This window comes from Telmatherina bonti, assembly GCF_933228915.1.
Source record: "Telmatherina bonti genome assembly, chromosome: 17".
In the NCBI taxonomy this organism is placed as follows: domain Eukaryota; kingdom Metazoa; phylum Chordata; class Actinopteri; order Atheriniformes; family Telmatherinidae; genus Telmatherina; species Telmatherina bonti.
Window position 1 is genome coordinate 11,358,866 of NC_136615.1, and position 21,072 is coordinate 11,379,937.

The following is a 21,072-nucleotide window of genomic DNA, read 5'->3' on the forward strand; positions in this document are numbered from 1 at the left end:
AACAATCTGAGGAATTTAAGCCTTTGTTCACCCTTTAATTGCTCCACAAGAAAACACCCCAAACCCTCCTAAATGCTCAAACTTGTAGATAGGTTTTAGCATTTCCTGTTTTAGTTTGGCTGCATGTTTCAGCTGACAAAAGCAAAGATTCAATTAAAGTACTGTTACAAAGATGTAAGTGATGAGCTAAAACTTATAAAAGTCACGTTAAAGTGAGAAAGGCTACTGATTTTCCACTCGCTACAAGTTTATCACGTTTTTTCTTTTATTTGTCACATTGTCTTTTAATACCTTGTAACCACATAGATCCAGACTACAGCAACATCAATCCATCACGAGCAAACTGGCCAATAAAAACAAAGAAGCTGAATCAACCATGAGACTGCAGCATATGTGAGGTGACTCTAAAATAAACCGAGTTGGGATTAAATGGGGCAGAAATTAGATGTTGTGCCAAATTCACATTTACAAAAAAAACAACATTCCTGAATGATTAAAACAACTTTTCACAATGAGCTTTAAGTCTTTTGTCTTTTAACTTCAGTTCTGTTCATGTGTTTCATGGTGATAATGTTCTCAGTGATTCAAACTATGCAAATAGATGCAGCAGAATTATAATGATTTATTTTTGCTTGGGGGGGAAAAAAGTAAGTATAACTGGAAATGTAAAAGTGGTGATGAGATATGAAACATACGAGACATTCCAGGAGCCGAGCAGGTCGCGCTATCACGATGAGGATCTTCTTCACCACGTCTCTGATGAAGTTCACTTCCTCGCTGTCTGACCTCTCTGTGGACTATAAAAAAAAAAAAACACAAAAGAAAAAGAGATCCAACAGTCAAAGGCAGGTATAACAAAAAGAAAATTTAAACATCAACTTTAAATATGAAGTACAATTGTGCTCATATTTATTCATACCCTTTCATTAAAGAAGGCAACAAAACAGTCTCCTGTAAAATAAGCTGAAATTGACAAAAGTAATAATAAATAAAAATTTTATGAAAATCATTACATTATTTTCTAATTCTGGTCCAATAGAAATATTTTTTTTAAAAAGCAAACAAATAAGATGATTTATTACATATTATATCACTCATAAATTAATATTTTGTTGAACAATCCTTTAATGTTTCCGCTCCAGTCAGGTGTTTTCTGTTCCTCTCAGTCAGACTTCTGCACCTGTTGACAGGTATTTTGTCCCACTGTTCAACAGAAAAGTGCTCTAATTTGTCCAGGACGAATTTGTTTGTATTTTTTTTTCCTTTCTTCAACTTAGTTAAATAAAAAACAGTGTCTTATATTACTAAATTATATTTTTGCAAATTTTTAGTTTTTGTTCTTTTCTTTTTTTTAAGTTTCCAGTTATTTGAGTGACTGTTGTAAATTCAGCCTTTTCTTTAATGAAAGGGGATGAATACTTATGAACACAACTATATATATATATATATATATATATATATATATATACATATATATATATATATATATATATACATATATATGTGTGTGTGTGTGTGTGTGTGTGTGTGTGTGTGTGTGTGTGTGTAAGATGTGAAAAATGATGTTCAGCTTTAAACCTGCAGGAGAAAACAAGATTTCAGACTTTTTCCCAGCCAGTTTTTCTTTCATCGTCCACATTGTCATAGTGGCCAAAAGTAACATATAAAACACTAAATTTGTCTTCAATACTTTGTATTTTCAACTACTTAAATGAAGTTAAACTCTCCCAGCTTGCTTTGTTATTACTAAACAACTAAATATATCATGCAGACAGTTAGGAGAGCCAACAGAGGATCTTCTTGCTAGGATAAGATTATTAACTGGAGGCTTAAATCTGACTCTGCTACAATGATCCACTCAGCGGGACAAAGTACACATCACTGTCGCCTCGTGCAGGCTCAACATGGAGGATTGGATCAAAGTCAAGATTCAATGCAATCTGTTGGTTTTTCCTCGTCTGTAAAGTGTCCTGAGATGACACTGTCGTGAAGTGGCGCTATGCAAATAAAGCTGAATCAAATCACAAGTTCCTCAGCAGAGGACAAAGAGAAAATAGAATAAGACCTTCCCAACACATCTTTTGGTTCTCACCTCTAGAACGAGCCTCTCCAGTTTGTCGGTGAGCTCGCAGAAGTAACTGGAGGTGATGAGTCCTAACCGGCTCTTTTCCAGACAGTCGCGGGCCAGTTCGATGATCTGGTGGTGGGCAAAGCCGAGCACGCCATCTGCTAAAGGGAGGACACTCTCTGGAGAATTGCTGCGGATGATATCCTGAATCTTCTCCTCCATCTGAGCTGTGGCCTGCGGTGAGATGGCACAGAGCAAGTTGGGTAATGCAGACCAGCCAATGGCAAGGCTTAGTCCTCGCATCAGCCCTCACCTTAGGAAACCGCTCCTTGTAGACGTGATTCATCATAATAATCTCATGGTCGTAACAAGACGGAGATCTTCCAGGGCTGAAAAAGAGATCAGAGTCAAGTCAGTAACTAAACAGCAGCACTTCTTATGCATATCTACGAATTGTCGGAGAGAATTCATCACCTGAGGCTGCGTGAGCGGGGTCGCATGGCCGTCGCTCGGCGGCATTCATCCCCGGAGATGCTCTCAGTGCAGAAGTGCTTGGAGAGGAAGTGCAGTTCATCCGGTGTGGGCTGGAAGGGCAGCTGGTGCAGTTTCTCCTGTGATGAACAGGATGACTGGAAATGAAACAAATATATATTCAACATGAAAAGAAAAAAAAAAAGATGGAGGGGTTTTCTTCTTATTTGCGTGATTTTAGAAAATAATATTAATGAAGAAAGCAGCCTATTTGTTTTTAAATTTTCTTCTGTTGGTATGAAAGAAAATATCACCACTCATAATATTTGTGCGGTAAATATTGGCCTGCTGTGACCAGCTTTTAAAAGGGAACTTCTTCATTGTTTTAAATTTTGGCTTTTGTTTGATCTTTAACTTTGTTAGCTAAGATTTTAATGAATATTCAATTATGGAGAAACAAAAGACGCAGATGTTTAAGATGTTAGACTGCTGGTAACTTCCATCTTTGTCTCAGTATACCAGACTGAGTCAATAATAGGACTATTTTCACTGGTTAAAGACCAAACTTTAACACAAAATAATTTAATTGTAATTTATGAGTATTGCAGTGAAGAAAAAAAAATACTCCAAGTAAATCTTAAACGGTCTCTACTGGTTCATTATGAAGTAGAAGGAGTAACAGAAGTAGTAATAATGATGTTGACAAAGTTTTTCCAGCTATTGTTTAAGAAAACTACTTCTACACATTTATCACTGTTCAGACGTAAAAATAATATCTAGTTTGCTGCTCCAAAAAAAAAAAAAGACTAAAATCCAAACATAATTTTGAAGTCTTTGCTTTTTTACTCACTGCAGACAAAAACCAGTCTGGTTTATTTCAGTTCAAACTGCTTAAAAGCAACAAAAAGCCCCAATAAACCTAAAAAATAACAATTTCAGTTGGATTATACAAATGTTAACTTATTTTTCCCTCACTGATGTAAACGTGGCAGAGCCTCTTTCTGATGGACTGAGGCCATTTTTTGCTAAGCTAAGCTAAGCAGTGGCTGCCTATGAACATGGAGAAAATGGCAATGAAAGCATCAGACCCCAAGTTACCATGTAAGGCAGGTGTGTGAAGCTCAGTTCCTCAAGGGCCACAATCCTGCAAGTTTTCCATGTATCCCTGCTCCAACACAACTGACTCATATAAATCAGTCATCATGCAGAACTTTATGGCTGTTGGAACTGATTAATGTGAGTCAGCTGTGTCGGAGAAGGGACACATGGAAAACCCGCAGGACATCAGCCCTCAGGGACAGACTTTGAACACCCCTGATGAAAGGAAAACACATCTAATAAGCTTAAACAACAAAACATGTGTGCTGCGGAGTCATGTTGACACATGAGACTGTTGTACAAACCAAGCAAATTTCCATATGCAGTGAATGACAAATAAATTCCAGGGAAAATACAATGATATGAATGACAGGAAATACACACACTGACCAATGACCACCCAACATGAATGAGTACAGGTCATTTTCAGTTCTGTTGACACACTAATTCCTGTTAAATGTGTGTTTGTGTGTACATTGTCTTTGCAAGCTCAGACCATTTCCTATAAATGGTAATAGTCAGATGTTGATGAAGGAAGTAAACTGGAACAAAGAAAAATGGGAATGTGTTTGTTTGTCTTGCTCCTTATAAGGTAACGTTTACTCTACAACACATTGTTTTCAGAGTTTACGACTACGCATAAAAACAGCAGATAAAACAAAAAAGGGACTAATTATTAGTGTTTCAGATCTTTAAATCTTCAGTCAAAAAGGCTGATAGCAGGTGTGGAAAACTTTGGTCCTTGAGAGCCAAATCCCTTCAACTGTTTCCCTGCTGCAACACACCTGACACACATCAGATTTACTTATCAGACTCGTGCAGAGCTTGTCTGCTAATTAGCCACTTATATGAGTCAGGTGTGTTGCAGCAGGGAAACTCCCAAAAAATTTCAGGACTTTTGCTCTCGAGGACCGAGGTTGGCCACCACAGAACTATGGCTTCACAGAGTTCTTAAAACGTGTTAGAACGGTAGCATCATACGCAACATGTAAATGCAAACACATGCAATTATTTAAAAATATTTTTACATTATTTTTTATAATATTTTATTTTATTTTTGATAATAAAGAAATATATTTAATATTCAGAGTGATTCATTTTAGTATTACTTAAACTTTTACCATGGTCAGTGAGAATTTTAATGACAACTGGCGTGCATTATTTTCGTATGTACGCACACGTAGTTCGGCGAGTTAAATCACTCTGTTACAGGGTGTCACCATGGCAACGCCTTAATCAACTGATTCAGATCAGCTGGTTTTTACAGGTGAATGAGAGAAACGTGCTGTAGCTTGACAGCGGATGTTTGGCATGAAAGGACATGAAATAGTTCAGCAAGTGTTGTAAAAAGAAATGAAATCTAGTTCTAAGATATTTATTGCTTGGGACCATGGTATAAACGGATTAAACAACTCGCATCCGTGCATTACATGGTTATAATGTATGACGCGGAGTCTAGAACACCAGCAGCTACTTGTTGTTTAATCTCTACTCATATTAGTCTTGATGGCTTCAACATGCCTCAGAAGATTGGAAAGGATCTCATTAACTGGTTAGTTAACTATAATTATTGTTTTAAATGATTCTATTTTACTATTATTATTACTATAAAATGCGCATATTTTATCAAGCAAAAAAACAAGAACATTTTCATTATTTCTTTTTTGTGTCTAAATAACAGAAAATTCTGGATATTTTGGAGATTTTTCTGAAACCAATAAATTTGAAGCATTTAATGTCTTGCCAGTTGGTGTGTGTGTGTGTGTGTGTGTGTGTGTGTGTGTGTGTGTGTGTGTGTGTGTGTGTGTGTGAGAGATGCTTACAGAGACAGTGGAGCTGGGCGTGTTGGTTCCATATCCAGAGGAGGGAAGGGAGGCCAAAGACCAGCGGCGACCATCGGTCCTGTCAAACAGCAACAGCAACAAACGGATCAATGACTCAACAACTCAAACAGGCAGCGCTTTAAACTTCCACAGTGAGAAGAAGCTTGACTGGAATAAATCCAGGATCTAATGCTCGTCTACATGAAGACATTCCCATGTTTGCACTGAAAACACATGGAAACAGTTCTAAACCTAAATGATCACATGGTTTTAGATGAACACATGATGTAGTTTAGCTCATAATGAATCCTATAAATCACTTCACACAGAAAAACAAGAAAGTGGATAAATGTGGAGGTGAAGCTAAATGACTAAGACATGTATAATAAAAATGGAGGATTAAATACACACTACTGAAGGGGAGGGTGTGGGTAGGGGGTGAACTATACGGGACACTTCCAGACAGATGTGGGGGGATGACCAAGGATAAATGAAGCCTAACTTGAAGTTACCTGTCTGCTCTGTGGCAATGACTGTGGATTATAACAAAAGTACAAAATTACATTTAATTACACGTTTAAAAATGGTTTCAAATGAATTGTGTCATCAATGCTGTTTTTGAAATAATTTAAACAAAGCTGAATATTTACACATGCTGGCAGAGAAAATTGTAATGCCTTGGTTGCAGATTGGCATAATTTTTCTGATATATCATATTTTAATATCCAGTTAATTTACCTTCGTGCAAAGGAGAAATGAGCAGAGGCACTGGGAGAGAAATTTCTAGGGCTGTCTTGTGGGCTTGTTCCTGTGTGAAAATATGTACAGAAAAGGGATACAATACATTAAACAGGACAAAAATAGGAAGCTCTGGATCAATAAAATTGGATTTCACTTGCAGCCAAAACAAGGTGAAAAAAGGCAAACATCTGGTTACTGCTTTGTCACATATTAGATCATAACAAAGATGTACAATATCAGCCATAGATCACTGGCCCCTTGCAGGTCTTTAAAGCTGCACTACCAAACTTCCAAATGTTCGAACTCTATACCACTGACTGAGCACAGATTGCAATTACTATGTTCATTCTAGAAGTCCTGAGGCTGAAAACCTGCACTTTTTTCCCCAGTGCATCACTTTACATCAGCATTTAGCTTTATGGTGCCATGTCACACACCAGCAACTGGATATCAACACACTGTTTGTTTTGAATGTTCACATGACTGATTCAGTAAAGAAGGAATTATCAGAGGGAGAGTGGAAAAAAAAGAGAAAAGAGCAAGAAATATGACAGAAGTCAACATTGTACTGACTTTTACTGACTGAAAAGAGCTCAGAGCAGAGACAGGATGCAAAAATGATGCTGGATTAGCATCATTATGATGCCACAGGAGTGGAGCTTTTCTTTCTTTGGAGTAAAGAAAGGTTTTATTAATTTAATTTTTTTCATTTTTTTTAAAACAAACTTGTTTCTAATTAATCATTCAGATTTATAATCAACCAAACATTTAAACATATAAAGCATAACAGATATTTAATGTGCATAGAAAATAAAAGTCACGCTGCGATGATAACAGTGTTTACTATAAATATTTGACAAATTCTTTTCTGAACCCTGTGTTAGAATTTGATCAAATACCACTTAACATTTTAACAGCATCTATGGTAAAATATAATAATTGGGTTAAAATAAATTTTAATTATTTAAAGACAGAACTAAAGACTGTATGTTTTATTATGTTATCTACCAGCAAAACTGATTCCTAGATTCATAATATGTAATAGTCCTGAAAGCTGTTTCTCTAGTATTTAGTGCTGTCACTAATTGTAACTTTTTATCTTGAATTTGTTGATACATCTTTGCTTGTTATTGATTATTTGTCGATTTATTATTTAAAATGAATCATTTCGCTATATATCTCTTGAGATAAATCAACATCTGCGTCACTTTGCAAACATGTATATTTTTGCAAGCAGAGGTGATGTGTCATCTTCCGCCACAGCTAAAGCATTTCTTTGTGATATTAAATAAAGTCATCAGCAGGATCTGCAGCAGCAGTCTTTGACAGACAAACAGCAGAAAATAGAAATGATCTTTTTTAACCAATACCTGTACCATCTTACTGAAAATCATTGGGATTTGTGTTTCCATAATGCTAACGTAAAATAAACCAAATGGTCCAGTGTTATAAAGCTCACATTTGTGGAGACTAATTAACAAACTGACCACAAGCTGCAAAGTCACCAACTCATGTGTTGGTGAAAACTGCAGACAAAACACAACAAAGCCACTGAAGCTTGTTAGCAATGAATGCTGCTTATCTGAAATTGTAAATGCTTAAAGAGCACAGTTCCACCGGACCTGGAGTGACACTTTCTACTGAGCATTTTCTGAAAGAACCGACAGGATATAACATCTTTCATGAAGAGGGATGGGAAAATGTAATTGAAAAATTGAATGTCGGATTTTTTGCGACACAATTTTAAAGATTGATTTTTTTTTTCTTCAAATAAATACAAATAATCCATAATAAAATTGTCATTTTTATTGTTTTTAATTGATCTCTTTACTTGTCTTCTTAGGCATTATAGCAGCAGAATGATGATTTGCTTACTGAGTTGTTTTTACCTGACAAATCAAGAAAAATGACGAGCAAAACAAGTTTTATACATTTCTTTTCTTTTGTTTTTAGTCTACAAAAATCAGCAATATCGAGTATTTATGAGAATCGCAATTTAAATCAAATCAGCATCCAAAAAAAATCGGAATCCAATCGGGAGGAAAGCGTATCGTCACAGCTCTTGCGTTGATCATGAGAAAAGCTACAATCTGCAACAGGAATGTCAGAAATTATTTTCCATCGCCTGCTTATTTGGCTGCACTGAGAAGACATTTTTCTTACCTTTGTTACAAATATTACGTCTGAGCCACAGTGTTACATCATCCCAGAGTTGACCACATTCGTTCAAACTGAGGCTGCCAGAGTCTGAATCCATCTTAAAATCAAGTCGAAACGCAGACTAAACACTGCAAAGCTGCAGATCTGCTTTCACCAAGCAATGCCAGGAAATAAAACGCCCTGTGGTAAATGAGGCCTCCCCTCCCTCTACTCCTGTGCATTTCCTCTCCACAGGCCGACACTTCCTCACCCAAAACAATCACTGACTTTTATTTTGCCATTGTATTAAATGTGTCAGCCCTAGAGCTGACCTAACAAATTAATGAATAAGGTGATTATTACTTGTCATTTATTGCTTTAAGTACCAGAGGATCTTATAATCGAGCAAGTTGACAATATTCAATGTAGACTAACTGTATTTTACTCCATCAGTAAATATAACAGCAGCATGAGGGTCCCAGATAAGAGCTGACATTTTAATACTGACATCCAGTTTTGCAGAGGCCGAGCTGTACTGTTGTTTTTCTTACATTACACAATAGGCTGCACTCCTGCTGGAGAACATGGTGAATTAATGGCTCCTTCTCTGCACACCCTGTGGGGACGTGTCTAACTCTGGGGGGAACGAAGCCCTGCTCACGCTTTTCAGATGGCATGAACATGAACTTACCTGCAAGAGATGAGAGAGGAGAATGAGGTCGTGGTAAACCAGACGACTGACCGCTTCCTATCAGGCTTTTTCTGTTGCTCGTTCTACAGCTGAAAAACACAGAGGTACATATTAGCTCGGGAAAAACAAACAAACAGAACAAACTGCGGAGTGAACAGCACATAAAGTAACTCGTAACACAGTGGGGTAAAATGAATGAAGAAAATAAACTTTTTGAAAGGAGTTAAAAGATGGAAGCTACACACAAAAAAAGAATAAAAATGTTGAGAAAATGAATAAATGGGGATTAATAAATTTATTTTTCTTGCTTATCCATCATTAAATCTAGAATTTGAAACCTTTAATTTAATTAGTTACGAGAAAACAGCTTGATAAGGTAGAAAATCTGAAAATAACTTGCAATTAACATGTGAGGACATATGTGCTTGGTTTGACTGGTTGGTTATAGCTTTACTTTAATAATAACACTTGGTGTTGTATTAGAAATAGCTGGAAAAAAGCCTGATCAGTCACATCTACAACAAAGTAAATCCTATCAGGCTCAGTCTTGTGGGCAATGAACACCACAGCTGAACATGTAGGTAGTGCTCCCAAAAATGTACCCAAATTACACAGAAAAGAAACAAAAATGCTGATTTCTCTTTATACGTTATCCATCTCTGTCGCTGCATAGCTCCTCTATTTTCTTTAAAAGATGAATTATTCTCTGTGGCACTCCAGTAAATCCATGAAAGTCGAACAATCATAAACCCAGAACAGACTGGTATAGAAAGAACCAGAGCGAGACTGGGCCCATCATCTCCTGGATTATCAGCAACTATAATAAAAAGCAATATGTGAAGATGTGTTTATATAAAAAACCTGTATGGGTCTCTTTATACAAAAGAATTTTTTTTTTTTTTTTTTTTTTTTTTTTTTTTTAAATTAAAGGCTTTGCTTTTCTAGTTGCTTCTCTCTAGTTAATGATATCCCCCATGAAACAATCAATTTGTTTACATGCACAGTTAAGTTAAGCTACATTTACAGCTCAACTAGGTCATTGCACAGGACTTCTGTCCTTGTTCCAGGATAAAAGCACAACAAAGAAGTCAATTTATTGATAATAGTGTTATATGCCCAACTCCAATATAATATTTCCCCTCACAGTTCAACAATTTTAAAGTCTTATGGTTAATTTGTTTGGTCACAAACTAACTGGTGTCAAACTGGTACCATGGCAAGCAGCGAATAGAACAGCTTTATAGCCTTTCCATTCATTTATCTTCACAACTTTAAAATGCACACTTTCCTCTCTGGCTACTTATTCTTGTTACTGGTTTTTATGGTTACTTTCAGGTCAAAGCCAAAGAGAAGAACTGTGCGTGAAGCTCAGCAATTATGTCAGTTTTGGTTCACTTAAGCATCCAGATGGAGAAGCACATGACTTCCAGGTTAGAGTTACAGGTATTATTAAGGGTGTGTTCACACCAGGATAGGCCATTTAGGCTTGGTACGTTTGGGGACGAGAGGGATGTGATGCGGATTGAGACGCCCCCTAAGGGCGCTTCCACACCAGCTATTTTAATTTGTATTCTAGTGTTTTTGCTTGAGAAGTCCGCTTCATTTGGGGAAATATGAGTGCACAAATAATTTTGATTCAGCTCAAATAAATGGACTTTATCCACTTACAAATGTTGGTCTCAGTTAAAGCTGGGATAGGTAATCTTGCTCAGACATTTTTTTATTTTTTACTCTGGCTGAAGCGATTCCTCGTCCTGATAGTCTGTACATTTTGTAATCATGAATAATAAGAAATATAGTTAGACCCCCCAGTTTACTGTAAATCTGTAAAAACGCCAAACGTTTGGACCGGAATGGAGTTGTTCATTTCTTATATTAAAAAAAAAAAAAAAAAAAAAAAAAAAAAAAAAGCCTTGGATCGCGCAAAAAGCAAAGCCAGAGGGGGAGGAGCCAAGACAGGGCGCCACTTTCACATCTTGCCAGCTCCCCAACGTTTCCTACCCCAGATTTAACTTCAATTGAACCACACACAGGAAGTAAACTACAAAACAAAGGATTGTGGGTCCAATGCAGGACATTTCAGGTAAACACAACCAAAACATGTACATGTGTTGGGCGATGGGTGGCGCTGAATGGCGGTCAGATGTTGGAGAAGAAAAGACGCACAACAAAGAAAACGTTCTCTATCAGTAACTCCTGATGTGGTGCTGCCTTAGACGAGGAGCGCTAAAAGTTATTTAAAAGGATCCATTAAATTGAAAAGTGCAAACTCTGAATGTAAAACTATCAGGAATAACACGGCATCTCCCCCCGCTGAACCGCATCCTCAGTCATATGAAGTCTGGCGGACTATCCTATCGTCTTCTCTGACCTTAACAACCATCAGGTGATGTCTGCTCAACCGCTAATAAACGTAACATTTTCTCTTTTTATTTTCTTTCTTTGCTTTAAACCATTTCTTCGCAATAAATTGTCACTATTCTGTATAGAACCAAACTTCCCTGCACTGGTAAACTGGGATCCAACATTAACGTCAGGTTTTCATTCCCATCATCTCAGCAAGGCACCTCAGGTGAAGCAAACCTGGAAGTTTTAACTTTATGTAAAACTTGGTAACGACTTAAAAATCTTAATCTCAGTTTGTTAAGATGGTTTATCTGGAATGTTTACTGAGGAAATCTAACTAATCTATCAGACTTATATGATCATTAATGAGACTGCAGACTTGTATCCTGGCTTTCTCTTAAAACTGACTTAACCACAAAGAAAAGGAAAGCCACCGTGTGAAAAGCCAAACATGTTTCTGTATAATAATAATAATAATTATAAAAAAATGAGGTACCAACCAGTCTGCTACATGGCCAAAACAAGTCTTTATGATAACACACTAACTAATACAGTCCTCGAGTAAATCTGGCACAAACTGTGCCACAAAAACAAGTGACATAACATTTTGGTTTAGTCACACCAGGGGAAAAAAAAAAAAGCAGGTTGTTTCATGTTTTTAGAGTTACTGGCCATGTTATCATAGGACTGTGACTCATGAGGGGCGACTGTGAACAGCAATGTGTGAATCATTAAATAAAGGCAAGTTTTTAACCTTGAGAGAAAGAATGAATTATTTCAGTGCAAAAGCAGCCTCAGTACTTACTGTCCTGCTTTATAATTTTTGATTAGAGGCCATCAATGGAAGCACATCATGCCTGAAGAGGATGGATTCATTTCAAGGTCATGGACTTGAATCAATGACATGCTGTTACATAACCTCCTCTGAGATCTGAACCATTTCAAGACGTTATTCAACAAGAAGCAGAATAAAGAGTATTTGTCAGTCACGAGTGCAGCTCGCTTGTCTGTGCGCTGCAGCAGTGATCAAACGCACACAAACTACTGCAATGATGCTGAAAAGCATGAGCTGGCGGTCTTCCTGTCTCCGTTAGAAGTGCGGAGCCCTCAGAACCTCAATGTCACATCGGTGAAAGTGAAGCAGTGCACAGCTTCTCACACCAGCATGTTGTCTGATGAGGTTTGCTCACTGTGCTGTCAAACCTAGACTCAGTGGAGGCTTTGATGGAAAAACAGTCACATTATTCAACTGGATTTTACAGATATTCACATGGTTCAGCGTTCATCCTCCCGAACAAGTAAGAAACTGATCATGTTAGGATTATAAATTACATTATAGGATTACATCTACACACTGCAGAGAGACAAAGGATTTTCTTTTATTTTAATCAGGACGTGGAGTTTGATGTGAACTCCCAACTCTACATCCCTCAAAACACTGAGCATCAGCTTTCCAGGATTTCTGCCTCGCTGCATCGCTCAGCTCCGTGGTGACATCTAACGGAGCTGTTACTGTGTGATCATGTGAGTGAAGCGAGCAATCAGATCTACGACAAGCCCAAAAACAAGCAAATGTGTTTTAATAAAACCAAATAAAATCATGGAAATAAAACAGCACAAAGTTGCTCATGGATCTGGAAACTCTGGAGAAGAGCAGATGTTCTACTGGAATTAACATGTTAAATTCAGTGTTAACATCTGTACATGTGTCAGGGACCAAACGGTAAAGCCATGAGGACACAGACGTCACTTAAAAAAACCTGGGTTTTTATTGTTACAAAATTAATTTTAAAGTTCAAAGAAATTAGTAAACTAACTAATCTTTAAATGGGGTTAACTAAAAATAACGACAGCCAGTGTCACTTAAAAAGAAAACTGACCCCCACCCCCAAGACACATAAGGGTAACTTTTATAACACTTCAGGCAAACCAAATTACACAGAGGAGAAAACAAAATGCATAACAATAACCAAACAAAGCTCAAAGACCTAACTAAGCTAAAAAACCACCACCGTGACCCAGCAGCACATGGTAGTCTTAAATCAGCTGGCGTTGAGATTTAGGACTCCTCAGCCCTTTGCCACGCCGTTCATCCTCCAGGTAAGGAAACAATGTGGGGCTTAAGCCATCACAACATGTCTGGAAAAAAAAAAGTTCAAAGTACTCCATTCGTATAAATCCAATCATTGCTTTTTACAAATATGAAATCACTCTTATATTAAAAAAAAAAAAAAAGCTTATTATTAAAAAGTAACTGAATATGGGAATATTGTTGTGTGTGTAAACATAACCTTTGGCACCAAACGATCATATTTCTCCAGCTGTAGCCTCTATTCATTGGCTCCCTGTTAAATCCAGGATAGAGTTTAAAATTCTCCTCACATACAAAGGTCTCCATGACCAAGCTCCATTGTACATCAAAGATCTCATAGTTCCATATGTTCCAAATAGAGCTCTTTGCTCTCAGACTGCAGGTTTACTTGTGCTTCCCAGAGTCTCTGAGGGTACAATGGGAGGAAGAGCCGTCGGCTATCAGGCTCCTTTCCTATGGAACCAACTCCCACTGTGGGTTCAGGAGGCAGAGACCGACTCTACCTTTAGGATCCTTTTTCACAGATCTTATAGTTCGGGGTCGTCAGGCCATCCATTAGTCATGCAGCCATGGGGACGTCCCATGATGCACTGAGCACTTTCATTTCTCTGCTTCTTTTCCTCCATGTATAAATATATGACAGCTTGACATTGTTTACATATTTCTCCTTTTCTGCAGGTCTTCCTGGATAAAAGCTGCAGCACATGTCAATTCGTCTTTCCCGTCCTCTCAACCACCTCAACCAGTGGAGGCAAATGGCTGCCCTCCCTCAAACAGGTTCTGCTGGAGGTTTTGCCTTCCTGTTGAAGGAGATTTTTCCTTTCCACTGTCGCCTCATGCAGCTCAGGATGGGAGATTGGATCAAAGTCAAGATTCGATGCAATCTGTTGGGTTCTCTTAGCTAGAGTTGGCTTGAATTGACGTGTCTGCAAAGTGTCCTGAGATAACGTTGTGAAGTGTGACTTGACAAATAAAGCCGAATTGACACTGAAGCCTAAATTATAGGCTAGTAATTAGCATTAGATTTAGGTAGCAAGATGACTAATCAGTGGCTACTGTGAACCTCTAACACTAGCTGAGGTTGTGGAACTGAAAGACGACATGACCTGCAGGGTAGCAATCACAAAGACTCGAGTTTTCTTGTTGCCTTATGTTGAAATTTAACAGTTACACCTTTCAACTCCATTTCATCTTGAAGCAAAAGTGTTTTGTACCAAAAGTTTGCACAACTGTACGGAAGGATAAGCCAAAGTCAAGTGCAATTTCACCAAGAAATTCTCGGTAACTAAGAGCATTTTGATTTTCAATAATCACACCTACATTAAGTAAAAAACTGCCTGCAGGTCAGTACAGCTCTACTGCGACCAGCTGTCTCTCCAGAACCTAAATCTGACTTAATAAATCAGAGGAAAAACTTGCTTTGAGTAAAATCCCAGGCATACCAGTGTAATGCAGTGTTTAACAGGGTTAACCCCAGCAATCAGGAGAGTGGAAACAGACCATGAATCGTTTATCATGATAGAGGGAGTGAATAATATCTGCAACACAGGTGCTCAGTCAAACAGGCTCAGATTTAACATCTATTTATAAGCTCATGCTGTGGACTAAAGCCACATCCCTTTCCAATCAAACCTCTTGTTGCTTCACCCCCCCCATCATGAAGCTTGTAGCCGAATGCCACTCATGGAGACATTAAATCAACTGCTTGTGGGTCGCTTGACAAAGAAGCTGTTATTAGACGCAGGTAGTCTTCCTCACATGTGATGCTGAGCGGATCTTTGGAGGAAACACTTCCATGGAAGGGGGACAGACAAACCCAGCTGATGTTTTTCTGTTGTGCCGTCTTGCGGCGTTGCCATTACCGAGGTGGCGAGGCCTGAACACCTCGTACCTGCTGACATGAACAGCAGCATGAATATGTGGATTTAGACGGAGGTGTACGGTTATTGATAGATCATGAACGTGATTCTGTTTGTCAAAGTAAACATCAGTGCATTTATAAAAGCTACGATTCATCTGACAAACAGATATTTATAACTAATAATCCACACTGGAACATAACATGCAAATCTCTTTATATCAAGTCAAGATATGTGTTTTGTCAGAAATTAGTCAGAGTTTTGTTGTAATTAGGTTAGGACACTGTGGACGTGAAACATCGGCATTAACTCTCAGCAACACCACAGCCCTTTCTCTCAGTCTGTTAGCATTAACTAGCATAACAGACGATACAGTCACATTAAACTGGTCAGCGACATGGACACGGCGTGTTTAATTCAGAGTAAGATTGATGACTGTGTTTTGGTTTTGAGAATAAAATTCAGTGTTTATTTCTCCTCTGTTATATCCGCTGTTCCTCTCAGATGCAAACACGCTGCCATCGGTGGACAAACGGTGTCTACCCTCGGTGTCTTCCATCTTTACATTCACCTTTTTACCACAAATTAAGTTTTCCACTGCTGTTCGAACAGCGACAAACAGTGGAAGTTCTTCCAGATCTTCCTTGACAATGTTGACACCAGAACATAGTCTGATTTTCATCTGTTCTGTTCCGACATGCACAAAAATGCCACCTCAGCAATGGCAGAGGGTCTACTTCTGATGTTTGCCCGGATTAGTTTATACGGAGGCTTTAAAGGGGGTGGAGGGGGGGGGGGATAAAGAAAGCCTGGGCGAAGATGATAGGGAGAAAGTAGGCCAGCATTTATGCCGTAGTGCAGACGCGTTAGATTGCTGGCATGGATCCATACGAGCTTTAACAATCTCACTTACATGCAAAACCCTCAACATCAAACCATTGTTCTACGGCACACAAACACTGGTGTAAATCTTTTTCCAGCAGCTAAAAATACTTTCTAATGACAGCTACTGATACTTCACAACCAGACATCACTGCATTTTTATTTTTAAATGAACAAACATTAACACAAAGTACTCTGAATCTGTCAAAAACTATTTCAGGTTGGATACATATTTAGCCTGCAGGAAGAAGCACAAATAGATGCAAGTATTTGGTTTGTACCGCTTTGAATCAAGATGTCTGATCCTGACCCATGTCAACAAGAAGGCATGATTAATCCTTTTTACTTCTGTGAGTTGAGGTCTGTCGTCACAGCTGTCAGGTGAGCTGACAAAGCGCGATGGCACAAATTGCTGCGGGGAGCTGACAAACCCAAATTCAAAGTCAGACATATGACACACACTTATCTAATAATAGTTTGTTTTTTTTCTAGAAAGTTGCTGCTTGGGTATAAAAGCACGGCGGCTCAGTTTTGCAGCCAACAAAGACAACTGTTTCCTGGAGGTTCTCTCATTTTTATTAGACAGTTGAGAGAATTGCAAAGACTTTCAGAGATTCGGCTGTGACAAATCTTTGTTCTGTTCCTATTTTGGCTCCTAGGATGCAGATCTATCACCTGCTTTATCACACTAATATATCATGATGGCCCAGCCATCTATTTTCTATACCGCTTAATCCAATTCAGGGTCGCGGGAAGCTGGAACCTATCCCAGCAATTAGCAGACGGGAAGCAGGGTACACCCCGGACAGGTCGCCGGTGATGATAGTTTGGGGAAAAAAACAACATAGTCATCTTTTATAAAACTGTTCCGAGTCTCTGTATAAATTAAATCACATCATATATTCCGATTTTCCTGTGAAATTAGTTCAATACATCACTAATTTTAATAATATTCATGACAAGTTATCGCCATAAAATGTCTAAATCTGCCAGAGATTTCCACCCCAAAACCATCAGTTGTTCATATAAAGCTGTTCTGCAATGTAAAAAGAAGTAGGTCAGGAAGAGGATTAAAAATAAATATCATTTTATAGACTTTCACCAATGCTGTGGCCCATTATATACAACAAACTGGGATCAAGTGGTTTAGCTGTAAAGCAAAGTCCACATACCCTAAATCCCATAAAACGATGAAGTCTTTTATTCTTCAACATTAGAAATGCTTCCAAAGTCAAAACTTGCACATTATTCAGTGAATTCCCAACTCTTTTGTAAGAGGCAGCGGTTTCCCTCATCTGCCAAGAAACGTTGTTTTGACAAACTGTAAGAACAACAAGCAGTGGCGGAAATATGAAAACAACAACCAGCATTCCCACTTTCCCAGTGTTATTCAAGCGGGATGGCAAATGGAAACTATACATCCTTTGTCAGGAACCTGAGACGGCCTCAACAACAAACATTCAATTACCATTTGACTCACAGAGCAAATAATACACAATAGAAGAGAAGGGAACGCCCATCTCCTCGTTCATGTTGACCTCGTGAAGCGGCTCAGATAACCGACTGTACACACATGAAAACATTGCTGTTGTGACTCGCTGCTTCAGCGGGAAGCTGATTGTTTTTATCCCATGCAGACTGAAAACTGACCGACAAGGAAACATTTTAAAAGCAGAAAGTATGGCAGCATTTTTTTGCTTTTAAACGGTACCTTTTGGATCGGCGCAGACGAGCTCCGCTGAAGAAATGTGGGACGTTAAAGTTGGACAGTGCTGTCCACGGGCTAGAATCTGACATTGTGTCCACGTCATGCCAGAGAGGGAGATGTAGTGGGGGCTTTTGGGGACCTGATGAGAAGCGACGTCTGTCAGGGTTCAGGAGGTGGTAACCCCCAGAGCAGTCCTGACAAGCGTCCTCTTTCGGTCCAAACTTCCTCTGCACAGGCACATCTGCAGCCAGCTGCGGCATAAACACTCTGGCATGGAGGACACGCTGTCCTCCTCTGTCCCCAAACAAAAAGAAAGTAATCCGGGAAGAATCTTGAAAGGCACACAGAGTGTGATCCAGGTCAGGTGCTGACAGCCTCCACTGCAGCAGGGACACGACACCTAATACCAGCTGACTTTTCCCATCTCACTGCGACTGTGCTCTCTATCCCAAACACTCACCCTGCTCCCTTCGCCCAACATGCTTCATATCATGTAACAGGCATCTACCACTTCCTGTCCTGTGAAGGGGGGGGGTTTGTGAAACCGAGGGGTACTGCATCATCAGCAGATGCTGCTGTGCACTTGCTGCTTTCACAATCTGGCACCCCTCCCAGAATCCGGTGGGTCATTTTATTTATCAGGACGTATTTGAAATGAAAAAGTTGGGCTTTATTTGTGTTGATTCTTCTTCTGCTGCACCAGTTCTACCTCCTGCTGCTTCCTGCAAAAGCAGTCCTACCCCATTCATCTGATGAGCGGCTCACCTGAACTAAATCACCTTTGATCCATGACTCATTCTCTGACTTTTACAAGCAGATAAGTGACTAAACACAAATGATTCAAGAGAGAAAGTGAACATCTCTTTCATTACTGTCCAACCTTCTTAATTTGATAAAACATTCAAAGCAGACAGACTTTTACGAAAGGAACTGAACTCTTCTTGTACTGTTCTTTTTGTCAGCTCAGTGATGAATTTGACTTTCAAGTGTGTGAGTGCTTGAGGTCAGCTGATCTTAGCAGCCTGCAGGGTGCAAACTATGCAGGGGAATTCTCTGAAGTGGCTGTCAGTGTTAAAAGCAAAACAATCTTCCAAGGAAACAATAACCTTTTAGCAAATACATGCAGGACTAATACGCACATGCACATATTTATAGATTAGTTTTTATAGGAAAGTGCAAAGTTCTGTCCTGCAGACAGACATTTCACAGCTCCAGAGTGCAGATAAGTGCACCTCAGTGTGTACAGCATGCAGGGATTTAGTCTACTGTAATGGTATGATTAGTAGAAGAAGATAGTTCAGATCCTTTACAAGCCAGCTCTAAGACCTTTATCTGGACTTGCCGTCAAGTCATAAAGAAACAGATCTCGCTGCGATGTGAGCAAATAAAAACTGAATATAAAAACCATTCACTGAATGAAATGAACATTTCTCACTGGAGTTTTAACAGATAATAAACCACCACTAACAACCCATATCACATTAAATGGAGCAAATCAAAACGCTGCACATTGTGTGAAATCTTATATCCGCGTGCAACACATGATACAGATGCATGCTAATACATCACATGATTGTTTTGTCTCTCTGTGTTTCTGGATGGAGAGTCCGTTAGAAAGAGGTGGAAGTGTTGGTCAAACACAGAAGCAGCTAAAGGACAGACAGCAAAGTACGCATTTCCTAGATAAGGCAAGTAGCTGCTATCAACAGGATGAAAGTGATGGTGGACCGTTTCCATGACGTCCCAGCAGCTGTTAGGAGTCTGTCATCTCTTATTACAGGAGGCTTTCCTGGTCCTGACTTAGACAGATCCATTGCATGAAGGAAGAAGCCAAAAACTACATTTGTTTGTACTCTGTTACTTAAAAGTGATCTGTGGAAAAACTAATAAACCAATAAAACCAGTAAAAACAACAACAAAAAACTATACAGTTGAGTACTTTGTCCTATCTCTTTTCACACAATGCCAGATAAATCATTTATTAAAAAAAAAAAAAAAAAAAAAAAAAGACTGAATCCTACTGCCTCTGAAAGAGCTCAAACTCCTTCATTCAAACTTTTATTACAACCTCTCAGAGGAAACAGATTTTATTTAGCCTGTTAAATCACTGCCAACTTAAGGATTTTTTAGCGCTTGCATGACCCAACAAAACTTTTTTTCCATCCATCCATCCATCTTCTGCCGCTTATCCGGGGTCGGGTCGCGGGGGCAGCAGCCTAAGCAGGGAAGCCCAGACTTCCCTCTCCCCAGCCACATTTGCCAACTCTGCGGGGGGGATCCCGAGGCGTTCCCAGGCCAGCCGAGAGATGTAATCCCTCCAGCGTGTCCTGGGACTTCCCCGGGGTCTCCTCCCAGAGGGACGTGCCTGGAACACCTCACCAGGGAGGTGTCCAGGAGGCATCCTGACCAGATGCCCGAGCCACCTCAACTGGTTCCTCTCGATGCGGAGGAGCAGCGGCTCTACTCTGAGCCCCTCCCGGATGACTGAGCTCCTCACCCTATCTCTAAGGGAGAGCCCGGCCACCCTGCGGAGGAAACTCATTTCAGCCGCCTGTATACGAGATCTCGTTCTTTCGGTCACGACCCACAGCTCATGACCATAGGTGAGGGTAGGAACGTAGATCGACTGGTAAATCGAGAGCTTCACCTTCTGGCTCAGCTCCTTCACCACGACAGACCGGCGCAGAGCCCGCATTACTGCAGACGCCGCACCGATCCGTCTGTCGATCTCGCGCTCCATCCTTCCCTCACTCGTGAACAAGACTCAGAGATATTTAAACTCCTCCCCTTGAGGCAGGACCTGACTCCCGACCCGGAGAGGGCAATCCACCCTATTCCGGCTGAGGACCATGGTCTCAGATTTTGAGGTGCTGATTCCCATCCCAGCCGCTTCACACTCGGCCACGAATCGCTCAAGCGAGAGCTGGAGATCACGACCAGATGAAGCCAACAGGACCACGTCATCTGCAAAAAGCAGGGACCCAATCCTGAGGCCACCAAGTCGGATCCCCTCAACCCCTCGGCTGCGCCTAGAAATTCTGTCCATATAAGTTATGAACAGAATCGATGATAAAGGGCAGCCTTGGCGGAGTCCAACCCTCACCGGAAACGAATCCGACTTATTACCGGCAATGCGGACCAAGCTCTGACACCT

At 39.6% G+C, this 21,072-nt stretch overlaps 1 protein-coding gene across 4 annotated transcripts in view; it reads right to left on the bottom strand.

Annotated features, from left to right (window-relative positions):
• The window catches only part of mast4 (microtubule associated serine/threonine kinase family member 4), a 126,633-nt gene that overhangs the window by 28,730 nt on the left and 76,831 nt on the right, over positions 1-21,072 (bottom strand). For 2 of the 4 annotated variants that reach the window (XM_079256724.1, XM_079256722.1), the window contains 7 exons: positions 9,032-9,120; positions 6,199-6,268; positions 5,461-5,539; positions 2,543-2,697; positions 2,382-2,457; positions 2,093-2,302; positions 696-797 (listed from right to left, as the gene is read on the bottom strand). In XM_079256724.1, coding sequence (XP_079112850.1) covers positions 696-797; positions 2,093-2,302; positions 2,382-2,457; positions 2,543-2,697; positions 5,461-5,539; positions 6,199-6,268; positions 9,032-9,120 — 781 coding nt within the window. Of the gene's footprint in view, positions 1-695; positions 798-2,092; positions 2,303-2,381; positions 2,458-2,542; positions 2,698-5,460; positions 5,540-6,198; positions 6,269-9,031; positions 9,121-17,921; positions 18,036-21,072 lie in introns of those variants that run through there. The other 2 variants (XM_079256725.1, XM_079256723.1) reach the window with 2 other exon arrangements.